The 18,436-nt window shown below is 42.4% G+C and overlaps 1 protein-coding gene across 5 annotated transcripts in view; it reads left to right on the top strand.

Annotated features, from left to right (window-relative positions):
- The window catches only part of CFAP74 (cilia and flagella associated protein 74), a 284,293-nt gene that overhangs the window by 253,651 nt on the left and 12,206 nt on the right, over positions 1-18,436 (top strand). For all 5 annotated transcript variants that reach the window (XM_077457647.1, XM_077457646.1, XM_077457645.1 and 2 more), the window contains 2 exons: positions 3,341-3,495; positions 13,147-13,267. In XM_077457647.1, coding sequence (XP_077313773.1) covers positions 3,341-3,495; positions 13,147-13,267 — 276 coding nt within the window. The remainder of the gene's footprint in view (positions 1-3,340; positions 3,496-13,146; positions 13,268-18,436) is intronic.

Here is an 18,436-nt window from a genome sequence, read left to right as displayed (position 1 = left end):
AGTTTCTGAGAACAACCCAAAATTTGGGATTTTCTTTTACTTTCACTTTCGAAGATAACGGTAAACAGAACAAATAGAGAGGGTGAATCTCCTTAATGGGTATACAGACAGCAATAAAAACGGAGAGGAATTCAAATCCCTCTCCAAGGGCAAAACTTAAAAAAAAAGGCTTTACCTTTAGTTATACTTCCGGACCGCCCACCGTCGTTTTACGTGATGACTTTGAAGGAGGATGTTGTTGTTATGCCAGCAGCTAGCTGCCATAACCCGGTATTCTCTTCTTCAGCAAGCAGTCCGTCCGCTACAAGATAAAAGTGGTCTCTGTGGCAGATTCGCCACAAGATCACTTTTATCGGCGGCAGGAGAGGGCCCGCCACGATCCGGGGCCCTTCACTGTTTACCGGAGCCGTCGGCAGCGGCGGAGGCAATTGCATCTGTCCCCTTGCTGGGTATGGAGACGAGTGAGGGGAAGATGTCCCCCACCCGTCTATCACTGCGCATAGCTCTTAAAGGGCCATTTAAAAAAAAAAAATTTAAATGACAGAAGTGTTTTTTTTTTTTGCATTTTAATGTAAATATGAGATCTGAGGACTTTTTGACTCCGGATCTCATATTTAAGAGGTCCTGTCATGCTTTTTTCTATTACAAGGGATGTTTACATTCCTTGCAATAGGAATAAAAGTGACACTTTTTTTTTTAACCACTTACAGACCGGACCATTTTGCTGGCTTAAGACCAGACCACTTTTTGCGATTCGCCACTGCGTCGCTTTAACTGACAATTGCGCGGTCATGCGACGTGGCTCCCAAACAAAATTGACGTCCTTTTTTTCCCACAAATAGAGATTTCTTTTGGTGGTATTTGATCCCCCCTGCATTTTTTATTTTTTGCGCTATAAACAAAAATAGAGCGACAATTTTGAAAAAAAAAAACGCATTCTTTTTTTACTTTTTGTTATAATAAATATCCCCCAAAAATATTTAAAAAAAATGTTTTCCCTCAATTTAGGCCGATACGTATTCTTCTACATATTTTTGGTTAAAAATGGTTTGCGCAAAAGTTATAGCGTTTACAAAATAGGGGATCGTTTTATGGCATTTTTATTAATAATTTTTTTTTACTAGTAATGGCAGCGATCAGTGATTTTTATTGTGACTGCGACATTAGGGTGGACACATCAGACATTTTTGGGACCATTGTCATTTATACAGCAATCACTGCTATACAAATGCAGTGATTCCTGTGTAAATGACACTGGCAGTAAAGGGGTTAACCAGGGGGTGGCAGTGTAGGGGTTAAGTGTTCCTAGGGGCGTGTTACTAACTGTGGGGGGCTGGGCTTTGTTTTAGTGAACACTGATCTCTGCTCCAATCACATGGAGCAGAGATCAGCGTCACTTGTTGCTAGGCAGAACAGGGAAATGCTGTTTACAACTGCATCTCCTCGTTCAGCCACCCCGTGAGACGATCGCGGGTATGCCCGTGGTGATCGAGTCCGCGGCGCGCTCACAATGGCAGGGCGGCATTTACATTTACCTGTACGCCAATATGCCTGCCCGTGCCATTCTGCCAACGTACATCGGCGTGCGCCGGTCGGGAAGTGGTTAAACAGTGTAAAAATGTAAAAAAAAAAAAAAAAAAAAGGTAAAAGGTAAACACGTCCCGTCCTGATGAGCTCACATGCAGAAGCAAACGTATATGTGACTAGTACCCGCATATGAAAACGGTGTTCAAACCACACATGTGAGGTATCCTCACGATCGGTATTATGAGAGCAATAATTCTCGCCCTAGATCTCCTCTGTAGCTTAAAACATGCAACCTGTAGAATTTTTTTAATTCACCTATGGGGATTTTTAAGGGTAAAAGTTTGTTGCCATTCCACGAGCGGGCACAATTTTGAAGACATGCTGGGTATCAATTTACTTGGCGTTACATCATCTTTCACAATATAAAAAAAAAAATGGGCTAACTTTACTGTTGTCTTATTTTTTAATTCAAAAAAGTGTATTTTTTTTTGCTAAAAGTCGTGCTTGTAGGACCGCACAAGCACGTACGGTGTGACAGAAAGTATTGCAACGACCACCATTTTATTCTCTATGGTGTTAGAAAAAAAATGTATAATGTTTGGCGGTTCTAAGTAATTTTCTAGAAAAAAAAACAGTTTTTAACTTGCAACTAACAAATCTCAGTAAGAGGCTCGGTCTTTTAAGTGGTTAAAGCGGTAGTAAACCCGCACATTTTTTTTTTTTTTTTAAACCTGCAAAGAAAAAGGCATAATGAGCTAGTATGCACCGCATACTAGCTCATTATGAAATACTTACCTTAGAACGAGGCCCCGACATCTGGTCCGATCCACGCCGAGGGAGCTGACATGCTCCCTCGGCGTTTCTTCCGGGTATCGCGGCTCCGGCGCTGTGAGTGGCCGGAGCCGCGATATCGTCACTCTCGCGCATGCGCGCGGGAGATTTCAGTCCGGCCGCTCGGCCGCTGCCGGATTTTGACGGCGAGAAACCCCTTGTGCGCATGCGCCGCTGCAGTCAGCGGCGCATACCGAGGGGAATATCTCCTAAACCGTACAGGTTTAGGAGATATTTTTTTTACCTACAGGTAAGCCTTATTATAGGCTTTCCTGTAGGTAAAAGTTAAAAATGTGGGTATACAACCACTTTAAATCTACATTGCATGAGGTTGTATCATCTTTTTAAATATTTATGATTCCAAATTGCTGGTATTTTCAGGGTGGCGCAAAACACAAAAAAGGTTTTAGTTTTCAGTGCAGGCATTCTATTCTTGTGCTGCTGCTGCTGCAGCCTACACTTTATAAGACTGTCAGCAAATATTACATTTCACTTTAAGAGCCCCTTCGGACCTTTATTGACCACATGTGCATTATCGCGCAGTATTTGGTATGTTGGCTTAATGCAGCCCATTCATTTTGAATGCAGTGCCAATACATGACAACAGATGAAAAACGAGGCCTGCAGCATTTTTTATTGCTGTTCACCATAATGCACAATATGTGGGTCGTGGTGCATTGCAGCGCAGTCTATTTACTGTACTGTATTTATGCATTGAAGTGCAATGCTGAATAGCACTGCAATGTACTGCACAAAGTGCCATGTTTTACCATGCTTTGAGATCTAAAGGGGCCACCAAAAACTGCACGTTAACAAGCATCTAGGAATGAAATTGTAAACAATTAAATATAGCCGTCATTATTCTTTTCTTTTTAAATATTTTTCTTGACTGTATTATATGTATTATATAGCAAATTCAGATTGTTTTTTAAACTAGTACTTATTTACTGTTAGTGTGCTTACTTTCCCCAAACTCTCACAGGACCTCAGAACTACAATGGACAAAGTGTTTTCAGTGTGTCGCCTGTAGAGGGCACCATCCAGCCTAACAAAACTGAAGAGATCACGGTTTCTTTCTCTCCAGACCATGAGAGTGTGCATTTCTCCGACATCCTCATGGTGGAGCTCTTCGGCAAGGTAAGGATAAAAGTACAAATGATAGATGTTCAATTTTGGTAGAAATAGATCTAGGCCAATTCAGTTCTTAGAAAGATGGCATACATAACAGTAACAAATTGCAGATTTGTACACTATATACACTCTGTTGCAACTAGATACAGCATATCAGAGTTGTCCTAGTTTTCTTACTTAGCTTGTGATATATTATCTAGAGCTGCTCCCATTATTGTACCCACATGAAAATAATACATAAATGCTAAATTTGCCTGCTCCTGACCCAGTTGTTGGTAAACCAACTATATAGTTAGAACTTACTTTTAAACGGTTTATTTCTGACCCTGCTTTCCTAGCCAGTGAACCTGCCAGCACAGGGTTGCTTGTATGTAAAATATACCTGCAAAAAGAAGGCAGCATAAACCTACCTCTCTGACTGCCTGTACTTTGAAAAGCCGCTGCATCACTGCTCACCCGCCTCTACAATTAATTGACCAGTCAGAGATGTTGAATACCTGTTTTCTCTGCAGCCTGCTGTGGTTTCTCCTGCTGGATCCTGTAGTAAAATTACGAACCAGCAAGTTGTAAATACTTGCAGCGGATGGTAAGCAATGAAATTGTGATTTTCCAACAAATGGGCAACCAGAAAACTACCTATATGCAGTGTTTTTTTACAGGTATGTTGTATGTTCAAGCAGTGGCAGCCACTCCATTAGAAGTGCAGGGGCACCACCCCCTATCCATACACCCACCCCCTAATCTACATGCAGGGTGCCAGTTGCAAGGATTCCAATAGTTTTTTTTTTTAAGCACGTGACTAGAGGCTTTAATAGGCTTCAAAAAAGGGTGGGCTTGAGGGTCAGAATACTGCGCCCTGATCCCACCAAGTTGTGTGACAATAGCGAATGAATATTCGCTATTGTCACACTGATTCTCCTCCCGGGCCAATCAGGAAGCGGGTCATGAGACCCATTTCCAGATTGGTCGAAAGGAGAAGCGATCCCATTGGCCTGGGAGGAAAAGGAGGGAGGAGATGCACGGCTGCCATGATTCAGTCAGCGCCATTTGGGAACACATGGCTCACAGCCACACTGCCTCCTCCTCCTCTCTATCAGAGCATTCATATAAGTGCCGCTCCGGGGGAACAATGTGATCGGATGAGACAGGAGGCAGAGGATCCCCGCCAGCAGATTACTACAGAGGAGAGGAGAGTCCACACCCTGTGAACGGACAGCAGACATCCCCCCAATCATCAGATTGATCTCTCCCTGAAGGGTTAAGTGAGTCTGGGGGGAAGGGGGGTTTCGTTAAGGTGAGCGGTGCAGGCTGGAGCTATGGGGGTGGGGCTTCCGTGGTCAGGTCCATCTACCTCACCTTCTGACTGATGGAGAACCAGCCACCACTGTATTCAAGTGACCCTGTGAAAAACAATATACTAAAGTAAGATGCTACTTAAAGCCTAACTCTACTGAAACATTTGCACCCTCTCCTCCCTCCAGTAGGAGGAGGGGGGGGGGTAGTTGTTAAGCACTGCTGACCTTACATGCTCCAGTGCTGGGCTCCATATCCTCCTCTGTTGCTGATCACCACACCTCTTCTGGGTTATAAAACCACTTGCTGTGGGCCCAGGCTGCCAATAACTCACCCTCTGATCTCACAATAGAATGTTACATATTCAGTAATGGGGACCACCTCGCAGACAGGAGAAGAAATAGTCCCTGCCAGTCCGGAGGAAATCTGGGTTTAAGGAATGTATGCTGGAAACTTTTTTAAGTGACCCTCTTAGCACATAGCGAAAATTAGTGAAAATTACCCTTTCTTGCGGCCTATTTTTTCAAACACTGCTCCTTTCATTCTCCCAGCTGCTGCAGATGTTCCAAATTTCCAGGTGTACGGAATACCTGCTCCCAAAATTGCACACTACAGTTCTCCTTCCGCCTTGTATGTCACTACAGAATGTACATGCTGGTAGGAAGAACCATTGAATGTGATGGGGGAAACACATTATTCAACACATTTGGCCGGCTGAATACCTGCAGTGGTCAGTGAGCAGTGAAGAGGTGATGATGTTTCAACAAACTGAACCCTGATATGGTAAATATATACAGTGAAGGAAAAAAGTATTTGATCCCCTGCTGATTTTGTACATTTGCCCACTGACAAAGAAATGATCAGTCTATAATACTAATAGGTTTATTTTAAAAGTGAGAGACAGAATAACAAAAATATAAAGAAAAATGCATTTAAAAAAGTTTTATAAATTGATTTGAATTTTAATAAGTGAAATAAGTATTTGATGCCCTATCAATCAGAAAGATTTCTTGCTCCCAGGTGCCTTCTATACAGTCTATACAGGTAATGAGCTGAGATTAGGAGCACTCTCTTAAAGGGAATGCTCCTAATCTCAGCTTGTTACCTATAAAAAAACACCCGTCCATAAAATCAATCAATAAGATCTCTCCACCGTGGCCAAGACCAAAGAGCTGTCCAAGGATGTCAGGGGCAAGTATGTAGACACCCGCAAGGCTGGAATGGGCTAGAAGACCATCGCCAAGCAGTTTTGTGAGAGGGTGACAACAGTTGGTGCGATTATTCGCAAATGGGAGAAACACAACCTGTCAATCTCCCTCAGTCTGGGGCTTCATGCAAGATCTCACCTCATGGAGTTTCAATGATCAGGAGAACGGTGAAGAATCAGCCCAGAATTACACAGGAGAATCTTGTCCATGATCTCAAGGCTGCTGGGATCATAGTCACCAAGAAAACAATTGGTAACACACTACGCCGTGAAGGACTGAAATCCTGCACCGCCCGCAAGGTCCCCCTGATCAAGAAAGCATATGAACAGGCCCGTCTGAAGTTTATTAATGAATGTCTGAATGATTCAGAGGAGAACTGAGTGAAAGTGTTGTGGTCAGATGAAACCAAAATCGAACTCTTTGGCATTAACTCAACTCACCATATTTGGAGGGGTAAGAATGCTGCTTATGACCCACCGTCAAACATGGAGGTGGAAACACTATGCTTTGGGATGTTTTTCTTCTAAGGGAACAGGACAACTTCACTGCATCAAATGGACGAGGCCATGTACCATCAAATCTTAGGTGGGAACCTCCTTCCCTCAGCCAGGGCATTGAAAAATGGTCGTGGATGGATATTCCAGCATGACAATGACCCAAAACACAACAAGCCTACAAAGGCGTGGCTCAAAAAGAAGCACATTAAGGTCCTGAAGTGGCCAAGCCAGTCTCCAGACCTTAATCCAATAGCAAATTATATATGTGGAGGGAGCTGAAGGTTCGAGTTATCAAACGTCAGCCTTAAAACCTTAATGACTTGGAGAGGATTTGCAAAGAGGAGTGGGACAAAATCTCTTCTGAGATGTGTGCAAACCTAGTGGCCAACTACAAGAAATGTCTGACCTCTGTGATTGCCAACAAGGGTATTGCCACCAAATACTAAGTCATGTTTTGCAAAATCAAATACTAACTTTACTAATTAAAATGCAAATCAGTTTTTTAAATTGCATTTTTTGGGATATTTTTGTTGTTATTCTGTCTCTCACTGTTAAAATAAACCTACCATTAAAATTATAGATTGATCATTTCTTTGTCAGTGGGCAAATGTACAAAACCAGCAGGGGATCAAATACTATTTCCTTCACTGTAGCCTTGTTTTTTACAGGTATTTATGAGTCTTTATAAGTCTCCCTGTGCTAACTTAGTCACTTTAATGTATGGGGCTGGGCAGAATGTGAGAAGGGGGTACGTTGGGGGGGGGGGGGGGTCTAAATGCTGGAGTTGTGCTTACATAATAGTCACCACAAAGTACCTATTTTTTGCAGTAATTATTCTTACAACTGTGGAGGAGTTCCCTAAAGCAGGCCATAGATGATTCAAATCTCGGCCAGTTCAACAGGTCTATGTCTATGGCCAGCCTAAGTATTTTCACCTCTGGAGATAGTACTGATGCAGTGCTTAAAGCGGCTCTTCAGTCTTTGTCAACTTTCCATCTATTAAATCTTCTGCCCTTGTTAATATAAATGATCAGCGCAATTTCTTAAAATGAATACACATAATTATGAAAAAATGAAAATATCAAACAGTGACGTGCTGGATGTCACAAAATAAACAGTGCAGGATGGTTAAACTGCAATTCAAAGAGTTCTTCTAAATATCTATAAGACAGTCCTTCTAATTACATTTTCGTGCTAACAGTGTTCCCATGATTTCACACAATTGCTTAGGGCTCACAGAACTCTCACCTCTGTGAAATGGTGAATCAGCCTTATAGGTATCTATGGTGATGGTGGGCTTCAACTTCCAGGCTCCCGATTACCAGGGCTTGATGTGTCACTCAAGGTTTCCGGATACCATGTGAGAATAAAATAAATGTCTCCCATAGTGTAAATTGTTTAAAAAACTAAAGATTTATTAAAAAGCCAAAAGGAATCTTACATAGATAACGCATTTAAAGTGCAACAACGGCTTAACAGGCGCCTCTTACGTAATTTCCGGTCCACTCTTTACTTCCGGCCGCGCCCTACCCATTACGTCATGTCACGGTACTTCACCAGGTGTACCAGATTGGATCTCGGATGATCATATTTATATGCGGTAACAGGAAGTTGATTCGTGGCCATTTTCTTGAAGACAATGTCTCCAATGAAAAGGTAATCAGGCAGCCCTATAGTAGTGGCTCCTATCTAAATACTCGTACTGACCACCTGCTGATTATACAGAATAAAAATGTAAAAAAGTCCACCCGTATTTGGCCACAGAGCCATATATACAGTGTTTTTATTCATTTTTATTTCTGTATAATCAGCAGGCGGTCATTACGAGATTTTAAGACATTTTAAGAAATTGCACTGATCATTTATATTTACATTTATTTATGTGCACTGTGTCCACTATAGGTCTAGCAGCAGTTTCGTTTATCACTTTTTTGTCTTATTCACTTGGTAGCATGAGGGACCGCATGCTTCATTTCTGCCCTTGTTGTTTTAACTTTGGATAGTAAAACATTTTTTTTTCTGCCAGTAAATACCTTATACAGCCCACTTACTGTGTCTTGTCTGGTCATTAGCCCTAGGCGTATGCCATCATGCACAGCTCTCTCTCTCACTCTGGTGAGGGTTTGCCAGGAAGGGAGGGGAGAAGAGTCATAAGAAGGCCAATGAGAGCTGCAGAGCTGGAGGTGTGTGTGTGTGTGTGTGTGTGTGTGTGTGTGTGTGTGTGTGTGTGTGTGTGTGTGTGTGTGTGTGTGTGTGTGTGTGAATCCAGGAAGTGAATGGGCAGCAGCTTTAGCTGCCCACAGTTAAAATGGCTGCACCCAGACTTAGTGGAGGGATTTCTGCAGCATATTTGGCAAGTACAGAATCACACTGTATATAAAATAATATGCAAAGTGGTTGGAGGGACGCTTCAGATGGCAAAGATGTTTTTATTACAAATTATGTTAGCAGACTGAAGTTCCTCTGTAATGCCTAAATGTGATAGCTCATAGAAGAAAGGGTCGGGCATTGGATATTGTAATGCAGTAGGTGTTGTCCATCAGGTCTCAAGCAGTGTAAAGGTAATGATTTTCTTTGGGAAGCTCTCCCAGGAGTGGTGACCGAAGGTCAGCTCTTTGCTTGAACACGGACTGGGTGTACAATGTAGAAATTTTATTCAGATTCTTGTATCATAAAAATACAATGCTTCCCAGGGGTTCACAGGGCCCCCCTTCTCATCAGGCTTGGTAATGTTGAATGAAGTGTGTACTGGACTGAGGGGTGATTAGTATGGTTGTTACAGATACCAGCTAAGTAAGCCTTAAATTGGAAGGTCAGGCAAAACCTAACTAACGCTAAAACCTGCTCTCTGCCACATTCTAAACTTTATCTAACTCTGTAAAGCAAAAATCGCTGTACTTCCCTATTCTGCAGCCAATTCAGTCCAGTCCCAGCATCAGCTGTCAATGGCAGCTTCAATGTGGAGGTGGGTGCAGGAGAGCCAGCCGACAACAGAAGCCCCATAGTAAGTCTATGGGTGATGTCACTTTGCTGCCATTTTACAGCCGTTGTCGGTCCTCTCCTACACACAGCTTCCGCCACTAGAAACCGGATCAGCTGCAGAATAGACAAGTACAGCGATTTTTGCTTTACAGGGTTAGATAGATTAGATTTAGAATGCGGCAGAGAGTTAGTACGTTTGTGCCTGAACTTACACTTTAACCCCTTCTCGACCAGCCGCCGCAGTTGTACTGCGGCAGGTTGGCACTGCTGCGCAAGCCGTCGTAGCTGTACGTCTGCTATTTAAAATGCTGTATCAGGCGCGTGCGCACCCGCAGTGTGTCCCCGGAGCAGATGCATGTGACCGGTGGGCACGATGACCACTGGGCACCCACAAGCTCTCATGACAGAGTGAGAACCAGGATCTGTGTGTGTAAACACACAAATCCTGGTTCTGTCAGGGGAGAGGAGACAGATTGTGTGTTACTACTAAGTAGGAATAATGATCTGTCTCCTCTTCTAGTTAGCCACACTCCCCCCACAGTTAGAAACACACATAGGGAACACAGTTAACCCCTTGATCGCCCCCTAGTGTTAACCACTTCCCTGCCACTGACATTTATACAGTAATCAGTGGCTATTTTTATTTCTGATCGCTGTATAAATGTCACTGGACCCAAAAAAGTTTCAAAAGTGTCCGATCTGTCCGTCGCAATGTTGCAGTTCCAAAAAAAAAAAACGCAAATCACCGCCATTACTAGTAAAAAAAGACATTAAAAAATGGCAGAAATCTATCCCCTATTTTGTAGACACTATAACTTTTGCGCAAACCAATGAATATTGGGTTTTGGGTTTTTTTACCAAAAAATATGTAGAAGAATACATATCGGCCTAAAAAAGATAAAGACATTTTGTTTTTGTTTTTTTAAATTTGGGATATTTATTATAGCAAAAAGTACAAAATATTGTGTTTTTTTCAAAATTGACGCTCTTTTTCTGTTTATAGCGCAAAAAATAAAAAACCGCAGAGATCATCAAATACCACCAAAAGAAAGCTCTTTTTGTGTGGGAAAAAAAGGACATACATTTTGTTTGAATACAACGTCGCATGACCGCGCAATTGTCAGTTAAAGTGACGCAGTGCCATATCGCAAAAAATGGCCTGGTGAGGAAGGGGCAAATCCTTCCGGAGTTGAAGTGGTTAAGCCCTGTACAAACAGGTCGAATATTGGGCAGTATCGGCCAGTTCAATAGAAACCGGACGATATTCAGCTTGTGTGTTTATGGTAGCCAGTCCAACAGAACCCAATCAAACATCCAGTGGTGTTGCTAGGCAGGTGCGGGGGTGACACCCGTGGGTAGCGGCACCGTTAACATCCACAGAGGAGGAGGAGCCCGAGCTCGAGGGACACACACCTCTGTGTGTGTATCTGCTGTTCTGACTGAGGTCTGTAAGGGGGGTGTCTATACTGATGGGGGGGTCTGTACTGCTGGGGGGTCTGCACTGGTCTGTAAGGTGGGTGTCTATACTGATGGGGGGTCTGTACTGCTGGGGGGTCTTCACTGAGGGGGGTGTCTGTACTGAGGGGTCTGCACTGAGGCGGGGTGTCTGCACTGGGGGGTCTGCACTGGGGGGTCTACACTTGGGGGGGTCTGCACTTGGGGGGTCTGTCTGTACAGAAGGGGATGTCTGCACTGGGGGGGTCTGTCTACACTAGGGGGTCTGTCTGTCTGTGCAGAGGGGAGTGTCAGCACTGGGGGAGGATGTCTGCACTGGGGGGGGTGTTTGTACTGCTGGGGGTGTCTGCACTGCTGGGGGTGTCTGCACTGAGGGGGGTCTGTACTGCTGGGGTGTCTGTACTGAGGAGGGTCAGTAACTGAGGTGGGTCTGCACTGAGGGGGGGGTGTCTGTACTGCTGGGGGGGTCTGCACTGAGGAGGGGTGTCTGTATTGAGGGGGTCTGTATTGAGGGGGTTCTGCACTGAGGGGGGTGTCTGTAATACTGGGGGGGGATCTGCACTGAGGTGTGGGTGTCTGTACCGATGGGGGGTCTGCACCGAGGTGGGGGTGTCTGTACCGATGGGGGGTCTACACCAAAGTGGAGGTGTCTACTAATGGAGGGGTGTCAGTACTGAGGGGGGAGGTTTATACATTGGTGGAGGGTGGTCTGTACTTAGTGGGGGGGGTCTGTACTCAGGGAGGGGGATCTATACTGCGGAAGGGGGGGTCTGTAGTTAGTGGAGGGGGTGACAGCACTGTAAACATCCAGCTTCTGTCAAACGGGCATGACTGAAGAAGGTACACCCCTTGTCAGAACACAATAGCTCAGCAAGGAGATCGCTGTACTAACATCAGATTGTTAGTACATGATCTCCTCCTAAGCTCTCCGTTTTTTTTTCCGTTTAGCTCTCTGGGTTAAATTTAAAAAAAAAACCTGATAGTGTGTGCTAGGATTTGCGTATAATCGTATGGGAAGATTGCGTTTGTACAAAGCATTGATGAAATGAATGCCTGGTGACATTGGCTGGTTCAATAAAAAACGGCAGACATTCAGCCCGTGTGTATGTCAGCCGGTCAGACAGAAGTTGGCCTTTTGGCTGGCTTCTGTCACACGAGCAAAACCAGCAGCCAGAGTTGGAGCGGTCTGGCGGGGGGGGGGGCTGTCCCCCTATCAGAACACAACAGCTCAGTGGGGGAGATCGCAGTACTTACGTCGAATCCTTAGTACAGCGGTTCTGGCCAAAGTTCGCAGTTTTTTGTTTTTTTTTCCCTCAACATGCTATGTTGAACTTTAGACTTCCAAAATGCATTGATTTTTATGATACAAGAGTCTGAATAAATTGAAATCTGAGCTTTATATGTTCTGCTTTTGGTGTATTCCCCTTTGCACATGCAGTGAATTATATATCATTACAATAAGTGTCCTCACAGACAGTGAAAACTGTAATCTGGCACCTTATGGTACTTACATTCCAGCAGAAGACATAATTCTTTTCACAAGCTAATTTATAAAGCTTTGGTGTGGCCTCACCATGGTCATACCGCTGCTTCATTGGACAAAAAAAAAAAACTTCTGGCAATTTTTTTAAATCGCAGCGTGTTTAACAAATGCGCTATCCACCTTGCTTGCTTTGGGGCTCTAAAGCAAATGCTGGGAGTAGAAGGAATCAGTAATATGCAACTGGGCTGTCATATTATTATTCACACCACAGCCGGTGTTTTATGAACGAAATGTAAAATGCAGGCACAATATGGAGTGTATATTTTGGTATTTTTATTAACCTGACCCAGAGCACGTGTAAAAACCTCTGTTTAGCCCTACTGTATCTATTCTAATACACTGCCAAGTCATTGTGCTGTATTATACCCTGTACTTCTATTGGAAGCATGTCATGAAATAATATAGAGGCTGTCATTATTGATATCTCATTCTAAAATGCTAGTTGTCTGGCTGTTATTGCAGTCCAATATCTTTAATACTTTTTTAGTCACTGACCCAGAACAAGCATGCAAATGAGAAAGTCGTGAAGGCAGAATTCCTGATCTGCATACTTGTACAGCATCGGTGGCTTAGAATGTATTAACACAACAGCCAACCAGCACCATTTTTAGAAGACTGTTCCTATTGTTTATATACACACAAAAAATATGTTTAAAATATGTCGCTTATGTGTCCATAGCACATAGCTCATTCCATCCATCTTAGAGGTGCCTCCAGAAAGCACATCATGTACATCGAAGGAGGAGATTTACTGGATGTCTCTACAGAGTCACTCTGCACCATCCCAGCAATAGAAGGAGGTAAGATTTTTCTGCAAAACATTTATAAACCAGACTATTACAGACATGAATGAATCTGGTGTCGGTCACTTGAGTCTCATCAGTATGAGAATGTTTCCTGGCCAATGGCTGTTCTTGTGGATTACTAACTCACTCTTCAACACACTCTGCAGTTCTGAAATATCAATTCCAAGGATGTTATGGCCTGCTCACCCCTGCTTTTACTATGGAGGTTCTAAAGGTTTAGAGTTAGGACCACAGATAATCCCGGGGTGCTGTGAAGTGGCTCTGCAACTTACACCATGTGTTTGCAAATGTATGCAAACTAAATCCCCCTTTTTTTTAAAACATACTGTTTGACAGGATAATTTGGTTTGTTGCATGCTGGTCGGTAAGTTGACCTGGAAATTTTCTTTGATTTTATTTGATCTCGAGAGATCCCAAATTTAATGTTAGGATCCACCGAGATGCTTGGACCAGCAGCTGGCTCAGCCTCTCAGTGAGCGCCCACCCCTCCACAGTCACAGCCTAGCACTCCAGTGAGTGCTGGAAGGGCAAAGCAGAGAACACCAGTTCTCTGCTTCCTGAAGGACAAGAACTGAGCAGTCAGCTCAGTTTTTGGTGTAGAGGCAGTGGGGACAGAGGTAACATTGAAACTATGCTGCATCCACCCTGGGTAAGTTTACATTTATTTGTATTTTTTTTCAATCCCAAACTTTTTTAAATATAATTATGCAACCTTTTGTGAACCACATCATAGACTCATGTGCAATACTTTCTCATTAGCATGGGTCAGCATGTAAAGCAGCAGAGAAGTGCCATATTATATACTCTTGTAAAGTCGCTTGCTCTCTGAAAGTGGAAAACATCTTTTAAAGATATCCTGCCGCCAGTCCCTTCATTTGTAACAACAATCTTCCCATACGATTATATGCATTTTATGTGTTAATTGAAAGTAATCTAGACACAGACACAGTATTGTAAAACACTCTTTGTTAAATTCAATATTAAACAGGCTAACTTCCTTATGCACAAAACAAAGACAAACAAAATCCAAACCATGACATCTGAGCGACTTTGTTTGACTAAAGAAACTTATTTTTTCCTCTTAGTTCCACCTATTATATTATGCTAAACCTTATAATTAGAGAACATACAATGCTAATCCTTCAGGGTAAACAGGGAGGGGTGTTGCCATCCATTACTAAAATAACATTTGATCCCATTCAAGACAAACATTATGATTGTATTTTACTTAAGATCCCACTGTTTGTCTTCACAAAATATAATACCATATACTGCAAGTAACATACTGTCTACAATACATATTAAAATGAGAGGGCCATAAACACAGGGTAAGTCATAGCCTTTTATTGGGAAAAAAATGTTATGACAGTCAAAGCAGAGTCTGTTCAGGTTTAGTAGATTACCACAAGATATTTAGAATAAAGTGGAATAGTTGTGTGTTAAAATTTAGAACTCATGACTTTGTAAAATGACATTGAATAGGAAATATACTATTTTGGAAATATCATTTCACATTTCATTACTGTTAATATAAAAGTAGGTAAGCTAATTTGAAAAGGTGCAAAAGTTTCAGATCTTACTTCCAAGATCTGGAAATTTCAATCCAATAGCCACAATCAAAGGCTGCAGAGCAGCCCCTGCCAAAGCAAAAAATGTTTTGAACAAGCGTTCCAGATGTTTGTCAGAAGCATTTTTGCAAACTGGAATGTCATCCACTGGGCAAGTAAGATTGTTGTTGAGATAACAAACTGCTGCATCAACCAAGGGCATATGCCACTTCTTATTGAAATCTTCCTTTATTGGGTATTGTTAAGTGAATCTCTTCATTCCCTGGTCAATTTGCTACTCCAAAAACATCAATTTGAACTTCTTCAAGACCTACCTTTTGTTCTTTTGACCAGGAAAGTTGTGTTTCTGGTAGCTATCAACTCTGTTTGTAGGGTTTCAGAACGGAAGGTCCTTTCATGTAAAGAGCCATTCCTGGTGCTCCACCAGGACAAGGTGGTGCTTCCACCTCAACCAATTTTTTTGCCTTAGCTTGTCTCAGCTTTTCATCTCAATCAAAATATAGTCTTTCTAAATATAGAGCTTCCAATATCAAAGCAAGATGCCTTCCTTTCAGCCCATAATTTACAGCAATAAGCTGACAAATCCAATGATAAATAGTAGACTTAGAAGCTTGCTTGACCTTTCTTAGGGCCCTTGAAAAGCAGAAAGAGGGAATCCGAGTGCCTAACCGCTGCAGTCTACTCCAGGTAAATTTGAACAGCCCAGACCACATCTAAAGTGTGGAGAGCCTTGTCCCTCTGTGACTGAGGCCTAAGACAAAAGTTACCTTTTGTTAGGCACTCAGATTCCCTCTTCATGCTTTTCAAGGGCCCTAAGAAAGGTCAAGCAAGCTTCTAATGCCGCGTACACATGACCAGACTTTGACAGACTAGGTCCGACGGTGGACTTTCAACGGAGTTCCGACAGACTTTCATAATGAACAGACTTGGCCACACACAAGCACACCAAATTCTGACTGATTTGAATGTGATGACGTACGACTGGACTAGAATAAGGAAGTTCAAAGCCAGTAGTCAATAGCTGCCCTAGCGTCGGTTTTCGTCCGTCGGACTAGCATACAGAAGAAAGGATTTTTCGACCGGACTCCAGTCAGTCTGAAAGATTTGAAACGATTTATTTCTAGGTCCGTCAGACTTTTGGGGAAAAATAGTCAGCTGGAGCCCATACACGATCGTAATATCCAACGGATTCATTCCGTCTGACCTAGTCCGCCGAAAAGTCTGGTTATGTGTACGCGGCATTAGTCTACTATTTATCATTGGATTTGTCAGCTTATTGCTGTAAATTATGGTCTGAAAGGAAGGCCTCTTGCTTTGCAATTGGAAGCTCATTCTACCAGAAGTGTAGGTGCTTCCTGGGCTTTTCATCACCAAAGTTTGGTTACATAAGTTTGCATGACCACTACCTGGTCTTCGGTTAACACTTTTACAAGGTTCTACCAGCTAGATGTTAGAGCCACTTTGTTTTCTAGGCCGCTGTGTGAGATTCTTCCTGTTTCTAGTTTTTTTTTTTTTTTTTTTTGCTATGTTGCCCTTACCTCATTTAAGTTCTTTGAGACGTCCCCTATAGTAAGGATTACTAATCTGCTGTATGTCCTGTGATGTACGATAAAGAAAATTGGAATTTTGATTGTACATCACGGGACACAGAGATGCCTCCCCTCTGTGTTTTTTGGATTATGACTTGCTACAAAACTGAAGCCTTTCTGGAAGGGGAGGGGTTATGCCTGAGAGAGTACTTCCAGTCTTTATTCTTGCCAGTGTCCATTCACCTGTAGGTGGTGCATTACCTTGATGGTAAAGATTATTAAGCTTCACTGTGTCCCGTAATGTACCCCATGAAATGGAATTTAAAAGTAAGTAAAAAATCCAATGTTTACAGGTAAATCCAATTTTTACAGTGTTCCCTAATAATTCACAGTCCCTAATATATATCACTGTGAAAAAGTTTTAGGCAGGTGTGAAAAAAACACTGTAAATAAGAATGCTTTGAGGAATAGAAGTGTTAATAGTTTATTTTTACTATTTAACAAAATAAAAAGTAAATTAACAGAAGAGAAATCCACGTCAAATCAATATTTGGCATTACCAAAACAGCATCAATTCTTCTAGGTACACCTTTTGAAGGAACTCAGCTGGTAGGTTGTTCCAGACATCTTGAAGAACTAACCACAGATCTTCTGTGAATGTAGACTGCCTCATATCTGTCTGCCTCTTCGTGTAATCCCAGACAGACTCAATAATGTTGAGATCAGGGCTCTGTGGGGATGAAACCATCACTTCCAGGCTCTTCTTTACGCTGAAGATATTTCTTATTGGCATCGGCTTTCTGTTTGGGGTCATTGTCCTCCTACAGATTAAATTTGGGGCCAACCACATGCCTCCCTGATGATATGGCATGATGGATAATTATCTGCCTGTATTTCTCTGTATTGAGGACACCATTGACCCTGACCAAATCCCCAACTCCACTTGCAGAAATGCAGCCCCAAACTTGCAAGAAACCTTCACTATGATTCACTCTTCCCTGCATACATTCATTATTGTACCGCTCTCCAGCCCTTTGCCAAATAAACTGCCTCCTGTTAAGGCCAAATATTTCAAGTTTTGACTCATCAGTCCAGAGCATCTGCTGCCATTTTTCTGTACCCCAGTTTTGTTTCCATAGATGTATGGCTTTTTGGCCACAATTCTTCCATGAAGACTACTTCTGGTAAGCCTTCTCTGGACAGTAGATGGGTATACCTGGGTCTCACTGGTTTCCACCATTTCTGTGCTGATGACACTGCTGGACATCTTCCAATGTCAAAGGGAAGTAAGCATGATGTGTCTTTCATCTGCTGCATTAGGATACTTGGCCAGCCACTGCGTCTAGCGTCCTAAGAATTGCTTGTTTTTTTTTTGTGCTTCTTCAAAAGAGCTTGAGCAGCACATCCTTAAAAAAAAAATCTGCTTTGAAATCTTTGCCTGGGGAAACCTTGCTGATGCAGTATAACTGCCTTGTATTTTGTTGCTGTGCTCAGTCTTGCCATGGTGCATGATCTGTGACAGAAAACTTCCACAACGTCACCTTAGTAGCAGAGTTTGGCCATTCCTCACCCGGTTTTAAGCCTCCTATACAGCTGTTTTCTGTTTCAGTTAATGACTGTTTCAATCTACATATGGAATTGATGATCATTGGCACCTGCTTAGTATAGTTAGTCATACACCTAATCCTATAAAATCCCTAACTTTGTGCAAGTGTAAAAATGTATGCTGGTTTGAAGCCAAAGGGTAGTCACACCAAATATTGATTTGATTTTGATTCTTCCCCTGCTTGCTTACTTTACATTTTATAAATTGATAACAAATAATTAAAATATATATTTTTGAAATCATTCTTACTTTACAGCATTTCTTCACACCTGCCTAAAACGTTTGTACAGTACTGTGTATAAATACATATAGTCATACTTGCCTAACACATATGCAGGCGTTGCTTCCTTCATAACAGTGCTTCAGAATGGTTGTGTCTTGCTTGATGGATTTACCTCAGTGCAGGTATAACAAACAATAGATTTATTAAAAACGATAGATTCTCTTCAGTTTCTAAAAA

This window comes from Lithobates pipiens, unplaced genomic scaffold (genome assembly GCF_037356315.1).
Source record: "Lithobates pipiens isolate NorthernLeopardFrog02 unplaced genomic scaffold, aLitPip1_a1.2 Scaffold_27, whole genome shotgun sequence".
In the NCBI taxonomy this organism is placed as follows: Eukaryota; Metazoa; Chordata; class Amphibia; order Anura; family Ranidae; genus Lithobates; species Lithobates pipiens.
Note: the sequence above shows the minus strand (reverse complement) of the source record. Positions and strands in the feature narration are given on the sequence as shown.